Here is a 15,483-nt window from a genome sequence, read left to right as displayed (position 1 = left end):
TGTTTTCAGGAAAGTAAAAATCTTTATTGACATTTCCTTTACAAGGACCAGGAACTGCCTCCAGGGGCTTTTGGTCCCATAGAACAACAGTTTGCTGGCCAGAAATATTTTTGTTGTAAGATTTTTGGCATTTCTTCCTAAGATTTAAGTTCTTCAAGTTCTAAATGTGGGTTTAACCTTATCTTTTAAATGTGGTTTGTAGTTGTTGCCTTTACAAGGTGACCAAATAGCCAGCATCCCAGTTAATCTCTGGATAATCCCTCCTTGAGCGTTCAGAAAGCTCAGGGGCCATACTCAAAGGCAACTCTTTCCAGCAGGATACTGTCAGAGAGGCCACACCAAGCAGATGGGCACAAAGGACTGACTCAGAAATTGTGCTTCTGTCTCTTACACCTTGAGGGTCTTATCTTCCCCAGACTCAGAAAAAAAATATTATTTAGGAGTAAGAGGTGCATTGAGACGACAAAGAACAACAAACCCAAACTACACAGTGCAATACACACACACACACACACACACACACTCTCTCTCTCTCTCTCTCTCTCTCTCTCTCTCTCTCACACACACACACACACACACACACACAGTCTTCAAATGGATTTTATTAAGGCAGAGACACTTAAAAAATAAATATAAGTTGGGCACAGTGGCTCACGCTTGTAATCCCAGCACTTTGGGAGGCTGAGGTGGGCAAATCACTTGAGGTCAGGAGTTCGAGACTAACCTGGCCAACATGGTGAAACCCCTTCTCTACTAAAAATATAAAAATTAGCCAGGCATGGTGGTAGCCAGGATGCCTGTAATCCCAGCTACTTGGGAGGCTGAGGCAGGAGAATTGCTTGAACCTAGGAGGTAGAGGTTGCAGTGAGCCAAGATTGTGCCATTGCACTCCAGCCTGGGTGACAAGAGCAAGACTCTGTCTCAAGAAAAGAAGAAACACACAACACACACACACACACACACACACACACACACAAGAGAATAACTGAGAAAACTAATGACTCCAACAGTGACTTGCCCAGGGAGAGCTTTAGTTGTCCCAATATGCATGTGATGCGCCTTGCCTATTTATAATGGATCTTGTGACAGGCTTGGAAAAATTGGCCTCTTCCAGTTTTCTGGCTGCTTTTCAACAAAAAAATTTATTTTCAGAATTTTTCTTAATTTTTTTTTTTGCAAATGTTTCCAGCTCTGATGGAGCAGGTAAAATTATGCGGCTCATATTCAGGGGCATAGCCAGAGACCTGTGGTCAAGGGGAAGAGGTCAGAGCCAATTTCCAAAGCTGGGTGCATTTCAGGCTGTAGCTGTCAGCAGCAGGAGTTTCTGCCACTTTCATTTGAGATGGAGCATTGACAGGCTCTCCAGAGCACATGGTCTTCACCTGGTGCAGGCAAATCTCAGACTGCTGATGTCCATTCTCCGGATGTTACCTCCAGGCTCAAATGAGGCATAGGGTGGCTGTTCCAGTAAGAATGCCCATGTAAAGTGACCTCCTTGGCAGAGGGTTTGGGGGATAATAATGTTCTGGTAACCTAATATCCCCTGCCACACACTGGCTTGTATTATATTTAGGAAGGAAGGATGCCAGTATTTCAGGATTAAAGAATGAAACAAGTGAAGAAATGGCTTGATATTTAATTGCTGAAATCTATACTAAATTCTGGGGTTAAAAGTCTAAGTGCCTGAACTGCAATCCAGGGACTCATGGAGAAATAAACTGGCAGGTCTTCTCTTGTGTGGCTTCTCCTGTTTTCTCTTATGTTGGAACTTCAGTTTCAGTAACTATACAATGGGAATGATGACTGCATCCATCTCATAGGGATAGTGTGAGGACTACAGAAGAAAATGTAAAGTCTTAGCACATACTTGTAGATGCTCACTGTTTCACTCCTCTAGGTAAGAATAGCATCTATGATACGTATATTGTGCCTGGCACATAAGAAGCACCTGGCATATATCTGGCAAATGAGTGAATGGAAGAATGAGTATTGGTGGACATGAACTTTTTTTTTTTTTTTTTTTTTTTTTTTTTTTTTTTTTAGCAAGTCTACAGATTGTAGAAGAATTAAACATTGCAACCTTTTCTTTCTCTCACCCCCATCTGACTCCTACTGACTCATGGATAAGTAATTCTGATTACAAATGACTCTTTAGCTCTGATTGCCCCTCTCTTGACAGAACAGCTTTTTAGTAACTAAATCTGCTTGTAGATACAAAGTCTACAGAATTTCTCACAAACAAGCCTTATCAAGTAAGTACAAATAATTGATCACTCACCGATTTTAATATAGTGGTCAAAATTAGCCTCGGCCCCCCCATAATTGGAAGCTAATTATGACATCTACTTGGCAAGTAGGTGGCCCTTCTCCTGGCATGAGGTTGGCAGCTGACTGTGGTCCTTGTTCCCAAATCTCCGTTTCTTTCTCCGGTTTACAGAGCTCTGTATCCACAGTGAGATAGATGCAAGCGGCTCCGTAAATACTGGTTATATAATTGCATGCAAGGAAGGAAGGATGGAAATCAAAAAATGGAAGGAAGGAGAAGGGAGAGGAAGGGAAGGGATATGAAGGAAAAGCGAAGAGAAGGGAGGGAAGAAGGACATCAGCTTCTCCACTTAGTCAGGAGAGGGGAAAGAGCGCCACAGTACTGGGAATCCAGGGTGGGAATAGAGCATAGAAAAGGGAGCCAGACATACAAAGCCCATCTCTTAGTACCTCCTACACATCATATTGCCTCAGGCTGCCCAGCTATCATCTAAATATAAACGATCAATTTGCCAGGTGGAGCCAATGCTTTCTAATTACGTTTTCTAATTTTCTGTTTCTATTTTCTGTGTCTGTCTGTCTCCCTTAACTCGGACTTCTTGCACTAGGCAGTACTCGTACTCACAAGTCTTCCCTGTCGCTTCCTCTCTGATTGCTTTGCTTTTAGTTGCCTGTCTCCTTTTCTTCTTTGTTTCAGACCTTCTAATCTTCACCTCGGCTCTGCCCCAGCCGTCTCAACACAGAATTCATTGGTCATCTAATCAAACCAGAGAATAGTCCCCACCCCCTCAGCCTCTTTCCTATTTACGGATCATAGGAGAGCTATTTTTGCCACTGAAGGTAAAGTTTCGGAAGCTTCCTTTTACCCCTGCTATTGCCCCATCACTTTGTAGCCACTGTTTCAGGCTGCCTTGGGGCAAAGCTCTGAGCCTGCCTCTGTGGAACTGTCGAGGAAGCAGGAGACACAATCCCACCTCTCAATGTGTCGATGTGGCATTCTGAATTTGCAATAGGATGAGTAAATTTATTTTATCTGAGACTTTAATGCGACCATGTGCTACAAGTACGAAGTGTTATCGGAATGGCTATTATAGCTGCACCTTCAATAATGCAGAAGAATCAGCTATGTGCCATAAAAATATATTTCCCAAGAATATGACAATGATCTCTGTTGTTGGGAAAATGGTGGGTAGACCATGTTTCCTGCCATGGCAAATAACTATAAGGTTGGCCTCCTGAGTGGACACTGAAACTGCAGCTGTGTAGTATCTCCAAACAAAATCCGTGTCAAACTGGCTTTACTTTCATGGATCAGTCTCCATATTTTCTTTAGCTTCTCTGCCATAGCATATTTAGATGCCGTTTTTGTTCAGCTTTGTAGTTTGAGCAAATGATTCTCATTTTTCTCAACAGTATTGCACAGAGGTGGGGCAGGGAAGTATGAAGTGTGTCTGTGAACAGGCTGTCTCATACACACATCCAGTGAGCTGGAAGACACTAGGGAGAAGGAGGAATTCTTTTCATGGGAGGTGTGTGTTTTCCAGGTTGCTGGCATCATCTCTGCTGGGATTGTGATGATCGCCATTGTTGCCCTGGGGAAGCTTCTGGAACCCTTGCAGAAGGTATAACCCTGCTCCTCTGCATACCAATTGCATAATTTCCCTTCACTACTCTGCTACCAGAGAAAATAACAGATTTAAAAATCATCACATGGAAAACCATTCCCTGAATAACACAGCCTTCTCTGTCTCTCTTGGCAGTCGGTCTTGGCAGCTGTTGTAATCGCCAACCTGAAAGGGATGTTTATGCAGGTGTGTGACGTTCCTCGTCTGTGGAGGCAGAATAAGACTGATGCTGTAAGTTGCCTACCAGCCATTTTTATCTGAAATAAGATTTGGTTCTTAAATGCTTCCTGCCACATCCCTATATTCTCCCATCCCCTAAGTCTTACTTGCACTTTGGGAACCCCAGAGGAGAAATTAGAATTGTGTGGATAAATCAAAGCCATGAAGTCTTCCATGCGAACTGCATTTTGTTCCTGTTATCTCTGGGAAGGTCAGTTTCCAGCAAGAATCCCATATGAGGCTCATTCATACACCTTTGGCCTTCTAAATGCAAAAAAAAAAAAAATTTTAACACCCTAGTTTAGAAGGACAAACAACATAAAAAAATAATGCAAAAATAAAATACAAAATGTAAAAGCCCATGCTGACTTTAACTCTGACTAACATAACCTTCACAGCTATTCTGAGAAACTAAAAATCAGAAGCTAAATCCTTCAGAGTTCCACTCTAATTTAAACCATAAAAAGAATGAGAAGACTTCCTACATATTGATATGGAAAATTTTCCAAGACAAATCGTTAAGTGAAAAAGAGACCAGAATAGAAATGCTGGGGAAAAGCACAGACACAGGCAGAAATAAAAGCGGATACACGGAGGGAGGGAGGTTGGGAATGGGTGGAGAAGGGGAGGGTTGTGAACAAGAGTTTGTCCCTTTTTAATGATAATTCCCTTCTGAACCATGCAAATATATTAGCTGTTCAAAAATTTAGAAATAAATAAAATGGGACAGTTGGTCTTAATTGGGAAGTCCAGTTTCTACAGTCACATAAATATGAAATGAATGAAGTAACAATATTTTTTAAAAGCTGTGATTTGGCCAGGCACAGTGGCTCAGGCCTGTAATCCCAGCACTTTGCGAGGCAGGAGGATCACTTGAGTAAAGGAATTTGAGACCAGCCTGGGTAACACAATGAGACCTTGTCTCTACTACAAATAAAAAATAAAAAATTAGCCAGGTGTGGTATGTACCTGTGGGTAATCCCAGCAACTCGGGAGACTGTGGCAGGAGGATCACTTGAGCCCAGAAGGTGGAGGCTGCAGTGAGCTATGATGGTGCCACTGCATTCCAGCCTGGGCAACTGAGAATGTGACCCTGTCTCAAAAGAAAAAAAAAGGTGTAATTTGTTTGTGGATAATTGATCTTATTTGTACAGGTAGTTATCACATTATGGTACCTGATACATTAATATAATCCTTTTCATTTCTATTTTTTCTCTAGGTTATCTGGGTATTTACATGTATAGTGTCCATCATTCTGGGGCTGGATCTTGGTTTACTAGCTGGCCTTATATTTGGACTATTGACTGTCGTCCTGAGAGTTCAGTTGTGAGTAACGTAAAACCCAGATTTCCTATAAAAAGAACAACCCTGATCTTTCTTATGCCATTTTGATTAATATAGTGAAATCACTTTCTTTCATTATAGTTACTGTATATTGAGTGCTTCTATGAATTAAGCATGCAGTGTTTTACAGACATACTTAATGTTCAAAAAAAGCCTATGAATCAGTTTTATTAGTCTCATTCTACAGGTGAGAAAAGAGAAATTCAGAAAGGGTAAGAAGCATCTCTAAGATCCCATAGCTAGTACATGGCAGAGCTAAGATTCGAACCTATGCACCTAGTCACGTGCTCCACTGCTGTGCTCTCCTTTCAGTCATGGTAAGACTGAAAGGTACACAGTTTAGCCAAAGGCTGAGGTGGTTTTGTAGTTTCCTCTTTAAATGAGATGAAGAATGTGAGGCGCTGGGCCCCAGGCTTGGAGCAAGACAGCTGCTATATATTATAGTTCATTTTCTTTTTTTAATGCTAGTAACCAAAAGTTACATAACCCAGAAAGGAGGACTTTAAAATAGCTGATGACAGCCAAAATTCATTCAAATCTGTCATATAACCAATAAGGCGTATAACACAATTATGTGAAGGAAACAATGAGCTCATATGCAGAGTGAAGGCAGCAAAGACATGATTTAAATAATAGAAAACAGCCTGTGAGAGAAGGTGAGTGGCCTGAAGGTGGTTTTGGGTTGGTTTTGTTTTGACTCTAGAGAGGCATTAGTTAAGTGCCCTCCTAAGCCTGGAGGGGAACAATCTCTCCCTCCTCAGTGTCCATGGTCTTTCCAGACTTCTGGCCCCTGCTCTGCCTGTGCTTGGGCCATGAAGGAAGAAGACACCTGGAAAAACATCAGGATGCACGTCGTCAGCTTAGCAGCAGCTCAGGTCTCCTGTTCCACCAGCCAGTTCTTCTTGCCCTCCTTCCCTACTTCGGCTTATTGGTGCCTGCCCAAATGGCTTGTGTTTTCTACCTCAGTACCCTCAAAATGATTGGCCAAGGGCCTGAGAAGGTTTGCAAGCTCCCAAAGTACCCAATTGACTGCTAGGAAACATCTCCGAAAGCCCCCTTAGAAGATGCTGTCTCTTATGTATATGCCTCTGCCTCCGTGTCTATTTTTTCTTGTGTGGGTGCGGTTGGGAAAGAAGGGTTTTACAGAGACGGATTCGCTTATGAACTTTTAAGTTAAAAATCAGCACAACCCAGCAAGCCAGGGAAAAACTAGTGGCACATTTTAGCTGCTAGTTTGATATCTAGGCTTTTAGCCAACGAAAAGCAGTATCCTCCACAGTACTTAATTTCCAGAAATTACCATGCTGATCCAGAGAGCACAATGTTGAAAGTAAACTAAACAGATACTCTTTCTTCAGGAATTGTATTTAGCATGTCTCTAGTCACACATGAAGAATCACGGAATTTATCTGATTGCATCAGGAACAGGAAATCACAGTGTGGTTGATAGGAAAGACTTATTTCTGGTCCTCCCAGTCTCTTATTTCTATAAAAAGGGACGAAGTCACAAAGAAGAGCCAGGCACTGGAAGACCCAGGGGTTAAGACAGAGGCTGTGCTGCCCTTTACCTCCAGGCCTTTTCTTATTTCTCTTAACCCCCGTTTACTTAACAATACAAATCAGCATAATACTGATGACCTTTCAGGGTTATGGCAGGGCTTAAATAAGATTTCACATGCGTGAAAGCTCTTTGCTTATCCTATAACGTGTGGTGCACGTGCAAGCATGAGGCTCATTATTTCTCTCAGCCATCAGAAGAGAGGCACAGTGTCTCCCCTCCCCTGCCGATTCCACACAAACACCAGCTGTTCATTTCAGAGTTAGCTACAGGAAAATGTCATCGGCAAGAAAGACAGAGTCCAAAACACCAGAATGATGCGCTCTTTAGTGGCTGTTGTTTTTAACTTTTTATTCCAAAATGTGGCTGTTCCAAAAAATCTTGACCTTGATTTTTTTTCTTCTAGTCCTTCTTGGAATGGCCTTGGAAGCATCCCTAGCACAGATATCTACAAAAGTACCAAGAATTACAAAAACGTAAGTGCCTTTGTGAGACATTTGCTCCACTTGGGTTCACTAGCCTGAAGTTTCAGCAGCTCCACGTTAGGTACAGGGTAGCCAAGGGGAGAAGTGCCTGTTGGGAAAGTCTGTTAGCCCCCAGGGAGTGTCACAAAAACGTTTGATCCAAAGTGCCTTCTGACATCCATGGTTTATATGAATTTTGTCCACGCTAGCTTTTTTGTCTTTTTTTTTAGGTGGAGTCTCACTCTGTCAGCCAAGCTGGAGTGCAGTGGCACGATCTCAGCTCACTGCAACCTCCGCCTCCTGGGTTCAAGTGACTTTCTTGCCTCAGCCTCCTGAGTAGCTGGGATTACAGGCAGGTGCTACCAGCCCTGGCTCACTTTTGTATTTTTAGTAAAGGTGGGGTTTCACCATGTTGCACAAGCTGGTCTGAAACTCCTGAGCCCAAGTGATTTGCCCATATTGGCCTCCCAAAGTGTTGGGATTACAGGCGTGAGCCACCGCACCTGGCCAGCTGAATGTCATTTTGATATAAAACCATTGTAAGGCCAGGCGCGGTGGCTCAAGCCTGTAATCCCAGCACGTTGGGAGGCCGAGGCGGGTGGATCACGAGGTCTAGAGATCGAGACCATCCTGGTCAACATGGTGAAACCCCGTCTCTACTAAAAATACAAAAAATAAGCTGGGCATGGTGGGGCGTGCCTATAATCCCAGCTACTCAGGAGGCTGAGGCAGGAGAATTGCCTGAACCCAGGAGGCGGAGGTTGCGGTGAGCCGAGATCCCGCCATTGCACTCCAGCCTGGGTAACAAGAGCGAAACTTCGTCTCAAAAAAAAAAAAAAAAAAAAAAAACCATTGTAAGAGGAATTTAAAAATAATAGGCAATTAGGTTATTTCTAGATGTCCAACCAAAATTTTATTTATCTGCTATATAATTCTTATCTTCCGTAAGATTTTTTTTACTGAGTTCTAACGAGATGATCAAGTTCTCTATGACCAAGACCTTACTATTTGACACTTTGCTTTATCCTTGGAATTAGGAGAAATAATATATGACACAGGAAATGAAAAAAAAGGAAATTAAACATCCCATTGATGGGTTTGTGTCACCTGCAAATAAAATTGCTTAGTGATAACCAGGGGAAACAAAGATAAAAAAGCAGAGAAAGTAAATGAAGGAAATACAAAGATAGCAATAATAATAATAATAATAATAATAATGTGAACCCTAGGAAGCTGTAGTCTAATTTTACCTTAACGTTAAAAAAATGTTGGACACTGAACCTGGGATTTCAGTAGCTGCTACTTAATTTATTTCTGTGATCTTTCTGTTATGTTGAGCCAAGTGCCAATAAGAGCTAAGATGATTGAGATTTCTTTGGCTTTGGGGCAGGGAACTCTAAGCTGAGTTAGGGAATTCTGACTTCTAGGCTCCATCTTTGCGAGACTTTGCCCAAGTCATTCAGCCTCTCTGGACCTCAGTTTTCTCATCTGAAGGATCTCGACTAAAATTGCTATTTCCTGAAGGCTAGAAAAGGCTATGATTCTATGATTCATGGGTTCTATTTTGGATGTGGCCATGGTATATCAGGGTGAGGACAGCAGATGATGTCATAGGCCTCAGTTCTGCAAATCCCCTTGGTTTCACTGTGGTTTTTTTTTTTGTTTGTTTGTTTTTTTCTACTTTTAAAGAATCTTAGCAAAATCAGGGGCGTCAGTGGTATGAACTTCAGGCAAATCATGGCACTGTTCTAAGCCTCAGTTTCTTTATCTGAAAATCAGAGAATTGAATAAATTGCTTTCTAAGGCCCTTTCTAACTTTGACCTTCTGTGAGACTATAGAGGTTGAAGAGTTTTTGTAACCTATTACCTCCTAGCTGGGATGAAGCCCCTATTCAAGAAAATTTGAAGAGGCTGGGCACAGTGGCTCACGCCTTGTAATCCCAGCACTTTGGAGGCTGAGGAAGGTGAATCACTTGAGGTCAGAAGTTCAAGACCAGCCTGGCCAATGTGGTGTAACCATCTCTACTAAAAACGCAAAAATTAGCCAGGCGTGGTGGCAGCACCTGTAATCCCAGCTACTTGGGAGGCTGAGGCAGGAGAATAGCTTGAACCCAGGAGCTGGAGGTTGCAGTGAGCCAGGATTATGGCACTGTACTCCAGCCTGGGCAACAGAACAAAACTCCATCAGAAAAAAAAAAAAAAAAAAAAAAAGAAGGAAAGGAAGGAAGGAAAGAGAGAAAGAAAGGAAAAGGAAGAAAAGAAAGAAAGAGAAAGAAAGAAAGAAAGGTAGGTAGGTAGGTAGGTAGGTAGGTTGGGTGCTGCAACCCAGCTCCTCTGAGCAACTGTAACCTGGCTTCTTGCTCAATAGCTAGAAATATAATTAAATACCTGAGGCCTGAAATTATTTAACCTCAGACAATTTCTTTTAATGCCAGATTGAAGAACCTCAAGGAGTGAAGATTCTTAGATTTTCTAGTCCTATTTTCTATGGCAATGTCGATGGTTTTAAAAAATGTATCAAGTCCACAGTAAGTATTTTATCCCTAGAAATTTGTTTTCTAACCTCTTTTGAGACTTCATTCATTCTACAGGGATTTATTGGGCTCCAACCAGGAATAGGCCCTAGACCTTCTTCCCTTTGTGTAGGGCAATGAGAATTAAAATATAACATCCTTGCCTTCAAATAATTTACAATCTATTTGGGGATTTTAAAAAACACATATGTTAAAATTCAGGTAGCAATAACTATGCCAGACAAAAAATTAGAGATGTTTCTAGGCAGAATTTCAGTAAGTTCCAAGTAAGGAGTATAGACAGTTGAGAGTTCATAGAAGGAAGAGACCCAGGTTAGTTGGACTAACGGGCTTTGTGTGGCAGTTAGCGGAGGGAAAGAAATCATGTCAAGTGCTTGAAAACTGTATGAGCTGAGAGACGGTGGAAATATGTATTGGAGATAGGGTTGCCCAGTTGCAGCAAAGGGTAAAAAATACTAGTGAAATAAATAAGTAGAAAATTCTGGTACTGAATGTCATGCTATGCTTTGAACTTGGAGTTTGCCTCTAAATCAGTGTTTTTCTAAGTGAGTTTCTAAGTTTTCTAAGTGTTTTTCTAAGTGAGTTGCAGGGCAAACTGATTCAGAGGAATGTTCACAGAGGAATGTTCACAGTATATATAACAAAAGGGCTCTGTGATACCAAGGGAATTTGGAAAACACAGACTTAAAATGAAAGAGGTTTTTTGTTTTTTGTTTTTTTCTGTTTTGTTTTTTACTGTCTTCCCTGAGCTTCTGGGTAGGACTAGGGTAGCCTGGCAGTAGAGGGAGATCTACTCCATTGGGCCTTATGATTTCTTTTTTGGCAGGCTACCTCAAGGAATTATACCCTTTGAGAAATAGCCTTTCCAGGTAACAGTTGCCATTAGTGAACCTTAGATGCCAGGCATTTTAAGTAACTTGACATTTATTTCCAAAGGTTGGATTTGATGCCATTAGAGTATATAATAAGAGGCTGAAAGCACTGAGGAAAATACAGAAACTCATAAAAAATGGACAATTAAGAGCAACAAAGGTGAGACACCATCTTTCTTTTCCCCCTTAAATTCTTTTCTTTCCCTGATGAGAGCAGGTCTAAAATTAAATGTATCCCCTTTAGTACCTGGATGTGTATGAACAAATGATATGTATGTATCAAAGAAAAACGGAGCTATTCTTGTAGGCAAGAGGGAATGGAAGGGAATGAATAAAATCAGCAGCACTGCCTGGAAACATGGGATGCGATTTTTTTCCCCACCATGGACAGCATCTGAATTATTTTTATACTTTATTCTTACTGAAAGCAACAAAGTGAGTGCAAATTCAATGCCAGAAAACTACTTGCCATAGAAGGCAGTAAGTCCATAAAGTTTTGGAGCTATTAACTTGTACTCAGACTCTCTGGCCAATGGCAAAGTTTCGTAATCTTCCAGAAATCAAAAGTTTCCTGGCTCCTCTGTTCTCCCACTTTTCTTCCTAGACAATGTCAAAGTTTGGGCTGAGGTGAAACTCATCCTTAAGAAGTCATCTGGGCCGGGCGCGGTGGCTCACACCTATAATCCCAGCACTTTGGGAGGCTGAGGCGGGTGGATCACAAGGTCAAAAGATCGAGACCATCCTGGTCAACATGGTGAAACCCCGTCTCTACTAAAAATACAAATCATTAGCTGGGCATGGTGTTGTGTGCCTGTAATCCCAGCTACTCAGGAGGCTGAGGCAGGAGAATTGCCTGAACCCAGGAGGCGGAGGTTGCGGTGAGCCGAAATTGTGCCATTGCACTCCAGCCTGGGTAACAAGAGCGAAACTCCATCACACACAAAAAAGAATTCATCTGGCTGGGCGCAGTGGCTCACGCCTGTAATCCAAGCACTTTGGAGGCCAAGGCGGGTGGATCACCTGAGGTCAGGAGTTCAAGACCAGCCTGACCAACATGGTGAAACCCCGTCTTAAAATAAATAAATAAATAATAAAAAATAAAAATAAATAAATAAAAAAAAAGAATTCATCTACTTGATGTTTTGCTTACCAAGGAACAGTGTGTAGGACTTTTGAATAATTCAATATGCATGGCTGAAAGATAGTTCAAATCTTTGACAGTGAAGTTAACAGTGTTTTCATTGTTTAGAATGGCATTGTAAGTGATGCTGGTTCAACAAATAATGCTTTTGAGCCTGATGAAGATATTGAAGATCCGGAGGAACTCGATATCCCAACCAAGGAAATAGAGATTCAAGTGGATTGGAACTCTGAGCTTCCAGTCAAAGTGAATGTTCCCAAAGTGCCAATCCATAGCCTCGTGCTTGATTGTGGAGCTATCTCTTTCCTGGATATTGTTGGAGTGAAGTCACTGCGCGTGGTAAGGTTCTGGTTTTCTGAATTATATATTTGGAGCTTTGGCTATAGTAAAATGATATGGGTTGTCCAGTTTTGCAACAGGACAAATGCATGCGCTTTGTAATTTTTCTAGGTGAATGCCTTTGTAAAAAAAAAAAAAAAAAAAAGTGTAATATGGTAGTCTGGCCACCACACTAGCTTCACCACTTACTAGGAGTATGACCCTGGGCAAGTTGCTTAATCTGTCTATATCTTAGTTTCTTCAACTGTAATATGGAGGTAATGGTGGTATCTACCTTCATAGGTTGTTACAAGGATTAAATAAACTAATAGATAAAAGGCCTTTAGAAGAGTATCTGGTTCAGGCTGGGCATGGTGGCTCACTCCTGTAATCTCAGCACTTTGGGAGGCTGAGGTGGGTGGATCATGAGGTCAGGAGTTCAAGATCAGCTTTGCCGATATGGTGAAACCTGTCTCTACTAAAAATACAAAATTAGCTGGGCGTGGTGGTGCATGCCTGTAGTCCCAGCTGATTGGGAGGCAGAAGAATTATGTGAACCTGGGAGGTGGAGGTTGCAGTCAGCTGAGATTGCACCACTGTACTCCAGCCTGGGCAACAGAGCAAGACTCTGTCTCACTCAATCAGTCAATCAATAGAAGGAGAGTATCTGGTTCATAGATACTCCTCAGCAAATTCACATTTATTATGTTTTATCTTTCGGAGTACAGGGAATATAAAAAGAAAGAAAATGGGCAAACGTTTGTTAAGTATTACATTTCTATTTGCTATGTTAATAGCAACAGGATAAGGAATACCAGGTACATGGTAGGACTGGAAAAGCCAGGCATTATTAAGAGGTTAGAGTAGGAAGCAGGTCAGGCATCTGGAAGGTCAAAGCAAGAGTTGAGAATTATGCAGGATAGAAACGTTAGTGATATCAGAAACCAGTTATGCAAGCTGAAGTTCATTAATTCTTTCAGCAAATAGATGTGAAATGCCTAATAAGTGCTAAGCACTCTGCCAGGCAAAAGAGATTAGTGATGAAGTGAACACAGTTTCTACCTATATGGACTTAGCGGTCTGGAGGAGAAGGCAAATATTAAGTCATCTTACAAATAAAAACTGTAATAAATACTACAAAGAAGATGAATAGGACATCACCTGAAGCACCAAGTTTAGGTGAAGTTTCAGGTAGCTATCAAGAGGGTCAGGCAGAAAAGTAAGCAGGTTCAAACCACCAACAATCAGATGTAATACTATAAACCTGACTCCTAACTGAGGCTCAGCTTAGCTAGGGCTTCTTCACTACCTCCGTAAGCACAGGAAATGATTCCAGGATGTGGGTACTAGGCAGGTAAGGTAGAGAAGTGATTATGCTTGGCAAAAGAGTATGAGAATATGCTGACAGGTTCTGTTCTGATTCTCTTAGCAGATTTTGTTATTGGCTCATTTGAAAACACTCTTGTTCTTTGTTGTACATTTCACTCTAAGCACTGGCTGAGATCCATTGTAGATTGTATTGGCCAGAGGGTTTACTGAATTACTTCTAGGGAGAGTCTTAACATATTTAATGCCAGAATATTTCCCAAACAACAAATATTTACTTTCAAATATTACAATGACAGTTAAGAAAACTAAAGAAGAATTCAAACTATATACTTGAACAGAGGTCTTGATTTGTTTTCCACCACAATTTTCAAATTCTCTTTTATTATTGACCATGTCTTGACTTTTTTTTTTTTTTTTTTTTTTTTTTTTTTTTTTTTTTTTTTTTTTTTGAGACGGAGTTTCGCTCTTGTTACCCAGGCTGGAGTGCAATGGCGCGATCTTGGCTCACCACAGCCTCCGCCTCCTGGGTTCAAGCAATTCTCCTGCCTCAGCCTCCCTAGTAGCTGGGACTACAGGCATGCACCACACACCCGGCTAATTTTGTATTTTTAGTAGAGACGAGGTTTCTCCATGTTGGTCAGGCTGATCTCAAATTCCTGACTGCAGGTGATCCGCCTGCCTCGGACTCCCAAGTACTGGGATTACAGGCATGAGCCACCACACCTGGCCTAACAGGGGCTATATTAAGAAGCCTCTTGAACTCTCTTCTTTCTACAAATGTTCATTTAGCACTTCCATGCTATCAAATGCTGTGCTATTGAGTGCTGGATGTTGCCATCTCTTGAGCTATAATCCTATTTGTACCATTACTGTAGGTTGAAAACCTCCATGGTTTTGAAATAATAACCTTTCCTTAAAGTCCTGATTAACCATGAAAGTAATTATGTTTCTCCTAAGCAAGTAATGGAATGCTACTGAATTATGGGTAGATAGAGTTATTCATTGTTACAAACTCTGCTTTTTTATTTTTAGATTGTCAAAGAATTCCAAAGAATTGATGTGAATGTGTACTTTGCATCGCTTCAAGGTAAATACATATATCTATACATATATCTACCTGTAAGACTTTCCCCTAACCTCTTTCTCCTACCTGGAACTGTGGCCACATTATGTCTGAAGGCCTTTAGTTTTTCTTTTAAAGATCTCCGTTGTCATTATTTGCAATTCTAAAATCTAGCAATGCTTCATTCGATAAAATAGAATAAGTGTTTTAATGTACTAAGTGGAAGAGGTCGGTTTTATAGACAGTAAAGGTTAAAGGAAGCAAAAGCAAACAACAAGGGGTATATTAGTCCTTTCAAAGTTACTTTTCTTGTAAGTAAGGCACAGCGAGACAGAACAATAGGAGAATAATGGATTAGTTAACATGAGGTCATGTCAGGATACTTTTTAATGTAAGGATTACTGCAGAGGACACTTCATTATTATGCCAACTGGAAATTTAAACTAGCCTGTTTTGGGGAATTTGCTGTTACCTCTCTTTCCTGATTTCTTCAAAGTTCAGATAACAACTTAGTTTAGGTTTGATGACTTGAAACTTTAGCACGAATGACTCCATTTTGATTTTTAGTCTTGCCAGTTGGGGCCTAGTGCAGGAGCTGAGTCTAAAACAATGGCCTTTTATTTTTATTTTTATTTTTTATTTTACTATGTGCCTGTGCTTTGCATGACCCCAGGATGGGCACAGCTGCTTGGTCCCCAAGCCACTGAAGGTTGCTTTACTTCTTTGTTCCGGCTGCTAGGAGCCACAAAGC

The 15,483-nt window shown here is 41.2% G+C and overlaps 1 protein-coding gene across 4 annotated transcripts in view; it reads left to right on the top strand.

Annotated features, from left to right (window-relative positions):
* Nucleotides 1-15,483, top strand: part of SLC26A4 (solute carrier family 26 member 4) — a 61,249-nt gene that overhangs the window by 32,529 nt on the left and 13,237 nt on the right. For 3 of the 4 annotated variants that reach the window (XM_010344231.3, XM_074379242.1, XM_074379241.1), the window contains 8 exons: nt 3,810-3,887; nt 4,026-4,121; nt 5,329-5,435; nt 7,418-7,487; nt 9,911-10,003; nt 10,946-11,041; nt 12,131-12,361; nt 14,702-14,756. In XM_010344231.3, coding sequence (XP_010342533.1) covers nt 3,810-3,887; nt 4,026-4,121; nt 5,329-5,435; nt 7,418-7,487; nt 9,911-10,003; nt 10,946-11,041; nt 12,131-12,361; nt 14,702-14,756 — 826 coding nt within the window. The remainder of the gene's footprint in view (nt 1-3,809; nt 3,888-4,025; nt 4,122-5,328; nt 5,436-7,417; nt 7,488-9,910; nt 10,004-10,945; nt 11,042-12,130; nt 12,362-14,701; nt 14,757-15,483) is intronic. The other variant, XM_074379243.1, reaches the window with a different exon arrangement.

The sequence above is a fragment of the Saimiri boliviensis genome, chromosome 10, assembly GCF_048565385.1.
Source record: "Saimiri boliviensis isolate mSaiBol1 chromosome 10, mSaiBol1.pri, whole genome shotgun sequence".
Taxonomy (NCBI): Eukaryota; Metazoa; Chordata; class Mammalia; order Primates; family Cebidae; genus Saimiri; species Saimiri boliviensis.
The sequence above is the reverse complement of the archived record's forward strand: the minus strand, read 5'-3'. Positions and strand labels throughout refer to the sequence as shown.